The sequence below is a fragment of the Limulus polyphemus genome, unplaced genomic scaffold (assembly GCF_000517525.1).
Source record: "Limulus polyphemus unplaced genomic scaffold, Limulus_polyphemus-2.1.2 Scaffold2618, whole genome shotgun sequence".
NCBI lineage: Eukaryota > Metazoa > Arthropoda > Merostomata > Xiphosura > Limulidae > Limulus > Limulus polyphemus.
In genome coordinates, this window is record NW_013668228.1 from 84,292 (window position 1) to 89,681 (window position 5,390).

Genomic DNA, 5,390 nt, shown 5'->3' on the forward strand with positions numbered 1-5,390 from the left:
TAAATATGTAGTGTACATTGTAAATAAAGTTTTTCATTGAACATCAGCATGCTCTTTTCCACTTGCAGAAGGTAAATATGTAGTGTACATTGTAAATAAAGTTTTTCATTGAACATCAGCATGCTCTTTTCCACTTGCAGAAGGCAAATATGTAGTGTACATTGTAAATAAAGTTTTTCATTGAACATCAGCATGCTCTTTTCCACTTGCAGAAGGTAAACATGTAGCGTACATTGTAAATAAAGTTTTTCATTGAACATCAGCATGCTCTTTTCCACTTGCAGAAGGTAAATATGTAGTGTACATTGTAAATAAAGTTTTTCATTGAAACTGAAGTGCTTTTTTACTTTTGTTGAGTTTATTAAATTCTACCTATCTCACTGGGACTCTTGAAGAAAAAAGTGGACCCTATTGAGAACTCTGGTTCTAGATAATACCTTTTAAGTGTGAAATAAGTGAGGCACACTTTAAAATACTCCATTATAGAAGTAACTGTTAAAAACTAGGAGAATCCCACCAGTCCATGTTCATAGACATAATGCACCTTTAGCACCACAATACTCTGTGCCACATCAGTCACCCAGTAAAATCCTGACTCCCCCCCCCCTTTCCAAAGAAATATCCTGCATGACAGGTTCTACAAATCTATATTTCAGAGAAAAATGTGGTTTACTTCATGGTTACAAATACTTTTCCATCACTTCCTCAATGATTTTGGGGTTGATATATATCCAATATAACACATGTACCATACACCGAATTTAAATAACTTACATTATTGTACAGTTTTGACAAATACATTTATGAGTAAGGAACAAAATTTTCCTTAAAACAGTCCATACTATTCTAAGTTAATTGATTTCCTTATACAGAGTAAATATATAATAATCAACTAGATATACCTGCATTAAACACAGGATCATCTTCCATAACTTTAACTGCTGCTTCTACGGCATCTAATGCTGTTCCATTACTTGACTGCAGGACTTCATAACCGATGTTAGCTGCTCTTTTTACTCCCTCCAATTTCAACTGTACTTTATCAGGTGAAACTACAGCAGCCCCACCATGGATTACCACTACAGGCATGATGCTTCTTCTGGCTGCTGGAGATCGAGGATGCTTATGTAAAAATCGAGGAGAAGTACAAGGAGAAGATTTAGGAGAGTTGATAGGAGAATTTCGAAGTCTCACAGATACAGACATTCTGAAACAGTTGGACTAGACACCCTCCAAGACACAACAAATAGTTTTTGGTCAAGAATGAGTATCCTGAAAGTTCATCAACAGACAGGAAATATCCCAAACACAGATGAGTTTTCAGCAACATTTAAAACACAACTAAACAAATATAAAACAAACTGGGACAAATGACAAGTAGCTGTTCAAAGATTGTTATTACATGACATGTATAATTTCCTTTAATATACAAAACAATATGTAAATATAGTTGAATCAATTTTTTTGGTTAAATACACAACGATGCAATAAAAGCATATAAAAATATTTTATAGTTGATTTAGGCAGAATCTTCATGATGAACAAACAATGGAGAAATGAGCAGCAACTGTCTAGGTCAGCGTAACACTTGTGAAGAATGCCTTGAAGGACTAATCTACAAAAGTAGCACATAATGACAATTATTATAATTTCAAGAATTATAAATATGCAAGTGAGTTTTTTATTTATTTGAATAGAAATAAGTCTCTGAAACTAAAGATTAACCTCCAACTTTACAAGTTTCTTTGGTTTCTCTGACTTTAAAGTATTTTGTTTTGCAATTCTTAATTTCTTCTGTTTCATTTTATGATCAATGACTCATCAACTGATTTTATTTTGGAGAAACTGTCAAAGAAGTAGTAGCTGAATAAACTATGGTATAAGTTTTCTTATAATTCATTTTGTGTACGTTTATTATCCTTGTATACTACTAACAGTTCATTTATTAGCTAAGTTTGTTTAAAAATATTACTTCAAATTTATAAAGTACTTGAAGCTAGTGTTATTGCTAATTCCATAAGAACTTTGTAGCATGTAGTATTGTAAAATTTGGATTTAGGTTTTGTTCACAGACCTAAATAAGTTTCTAGTTAGTATGATTTCATCTCAAAAATTTTGGGCACAAAAATAAAGTTTATCTTTATTTTTCATCAAATATGAAATAATAACATAACAATGTTTAGAGACAACAAGGGATCTGCTGGTCCATCTAAGCTGTTCCATCCTCTAAACTGAACTCAAAGTATTAAATAAAAATAAAATAAATAAACCTCAAAGTCAGCCCTTCATATAGTTATCAAGCTTTCTCTTAAACTCATTTAAATTTACTGCCTCCACAACATCCGAAGGCAATCCTTTGCTAAGGCCAACGACCCTGTTAGAAATATAAAACTGTCTTAGATGAAGATGACTCCTACACTGTCAAAATGTATATCTGTGTCCCCTAGTTCTATCATTCTCACCATTAAGTATGAAGAAAAAGATGATGCATCAACACTATCAATTCCCTTAACAATCTTAAACACCTCAATCAGATCCCCCCTAATCCTTCATTTTTCAAGAGAAAACAATTTCAGAGATCTTAACCTTTCCTCATATGACAACCCCTCCATCCCAGGCACCATTCTAGTAGTCATCCTCTGAACCCTTTCCAAAAATTCAGTGTTCTTCCTAAGGTAAGGAGCCCAAGACTGAACACAATACTCTAGATATGGCCTAAAAATGCAGTGACGTATACAATGAAATTATAACCTCTTTAGATTTGTATTCTATATTTCTGTAGATACAACCTAAAATCCTATTTGCCCTACCATTAGCAACAGCACACTGTTTGGATCGCTTAAGAGATTGATTCATCACTAAACCACGATCCCTTTCTTTCATAACACTGTTATTACCATCCAAATTATACTTATAATTCAAATTATGATAACCCACATACATTATCTTGCATTTATTATAATTAAAACCCACATGCCATTTATTTCCCAACTCACTAAATGATCTAAGTCCTTTTGTAAAGCAGCAGCATCCTTCTCACAGCCAGCAACACCCAATATCTTAGTATCATCTGCAAATTTATGTAACTTCATCTATGTCACCGATCTAAATTAAAAAAGAGCTAAGGTCTTAAGACTAAGCCCTGAGATAACCCACTTGTGACATTAAACCAGTTTAACTGAACTCCATTTATAACAACTCCCTACTTTCTTCCTTCCAGCCACTCTTCTATCCAATTAGCTAACATATCCCCCACACCTATTGAGATAATTGTTTTTACAAGCCTTTTATGTGGCACCTTGTCAAATGCTTTCTGAAAATCCAGATACACTAAATTCTTCGCTAACCTTTTCTACAGCACGTACACAAAATCCAAACCCTTTCCAATATCCAGTATCATCTTGAAAAACTGTTAACAGATTAGCGAGACTTCTCTTTAGTGAATCTAATTTGGTTCTCTTTCATGATAGCACATTTCATTAAATGATTTTGCAAAGCTTCTTTGATCACTCTTATAAGTTTTTCCCACTACAGATAAAGATCAATAAGTCTATAATTTCTATGGCAATACGTATCAGCCTCTTTAAAAATGGGAGTAATATTAGAAATTCTCTAAACCTCGTGCACCTGCTCACTGTCTATTGACCCACCTAAAATTGAATACTCAAAGACAGGAATTCTTGTAAAATCCTCTTTTGGAAAAACAGAAGAGAACATTTAAAAGCTCAGCCATCTCAAAGTTTCAACAATAACCTTGCCTTCAGCATCAATCATTTAACAACCCAGTCACCATCCTTACATTTTGCTGACCACAACATAATTTAAAAAATCCTTGCTGTTACTGTTAGTTTTATCATAATTAGTTAGCTCCTTTTAAGCCATAATACAATTGGAGTTTCTAATTTCTTTATTAATCAGATCACAAGCCTTCAAACAGTTCTTTAAATCTCCAATCTAACATATCAATTTAAATTTCTTAAAACCATGGCATCTATCTGTGATTTCCATATTTTTTGTCTCTGACTCTGAGTAAGCCTATTAGATTTGGTTTTCCCTGTTAATGTTATTGTTTCTCCCTTTTTAAGAACATGCCAAAAGAAGTAATTATTTCTCTATACAATTTACAAATCAATACTATTACTGAGGTACTGTTTTGAGCTCCCCTTATTAGTAGTATTACTTTTAGAAAAGAGGACATCCTATTGCTCTTAACGAAATTATTTCTTATTATATAAAACTACACATCAATTATTAAATGTCTCTCATACTACTCAGAAACTAACACTAGGAAAAGCTGTGAGGATGTACTTTCTTCTTCATCAGGATTTGGTTCATGTTTTAGACAAGGGAGGGTCAGGTTCAGTATTGACCTCTTAGGAATTATTTTGTTTACCAGAATAACAGAAAAAAGTACTTAGTTATTATTACTTAGTCTAGTTGCAGTTATTTATTTTTTGGTTTACTTTAAGTTTATTTTGTATTTATTGTAGTTGTAGTTTGATCTGTATTTATCTCATAATAAAGAATTTTGCATTTTAATCGAGTACTTTATTGTCTTTTTTTGAAATGGGGTAAGTGAGTTGTGAAAGACTTATAAGAGTGAATGATATTTGAAAATGTTGAGAAGCACTGCTTTAAATTAACGAATAATTGTGGCCGACTGTCACTTTATAACTTATAATTGTAAGGTCCCAAGGCTGCAACAATGAAAGGCGAACTTGTTCGGTGATGGATTTGGAAGAATTCAGGTAGAAACAGCCAATATCCTGTGAAAAATCTTTAATGCCAAAACATTTCACCTACCGGCATTATCAAGATGAATTAAATACACCCTATCGAACTTTGATCACAAGTCCAACGATGACAGAACTAAACAAATATTCCTCCTGCTTCTCCCAGATTGTGAGTGAAGCGCCAGCCCTAACCAGCGGGGGTATGTCACGCCCACAAAAGTAATGTAAAAACTAATAAGAAAAAAACAAAACGAATTCACACTGCAACAGTAAAATCATAAAAATTAGATAATTATACTCACTTCTCTTTGTTAATAAACACAGTTATATCGCATAATCAATATAGCGGATCTCTACTAGTTTCATTTCTCTAAGTGACTACCGACCCCCTGGTCAGAAGCTCAAAATTAGGGAATGCCGCAGCAGATAGCCATTGTAGTTCTGCCATAAATATAAATATTTCTGTTTGGCAGCAAATCATAGATTGTTTTAAAACTATTACCCTCATATTTTTACTAAAATAAGCGTCTTGCCGTTTCTTGTTTCATTTGCTAATTAGCAACATACTGTTACGTATCTGCTCGTTTGTTAATTTCCGGTATAAATTCTTTCCGAGGATATGGTCAGGTGGTTAAGGCGCTCAACTCGTAATCTGAG

At 33.2% G+C, this 5,390-nt stretch overlaps 1 protein-coding gene across 8 annotated transcripts in view; it reads right to left on the minus strand.

Annotated features, from left to right (window-relative positions):
- The window catches only part of LOC106467449 (isoaspartyl peptidase/L-asparaginase-like), a 25,211-nt gene extending 20,068 nt beyond the window's left edge, over positions 1-5,143 (minus strand). Inside the window, exons 1-2 of one of the 8 annotated variants that reach the window (XM_022395635.1) lie at positions 5,036-5,143; positions 903-1,122 (exon numbers count right to left, since the gene is read on the minus strand). In XM_022395635.1, coding sequence (XP_022251343.1) covers positions 903-1,089 — 187 coding nt within the window. In that variant the 5' untranslated portion in view covers positions 1,090-1,122; positions 5,036-5,143. Of the gene's footprint in view, positions 1-902; positions 1,616-4,803; positions 5,008-5,035 lie in introns of those variants that run through there. The other 7 variants (XM_013927800.2, XM_022395634.1, XM_022395633.1 and 4 more) reach the window with 7 other exon arrangements.
- Between the last annotated feature and the right edge of the window lie 247 nt (positions 5,144-5,390).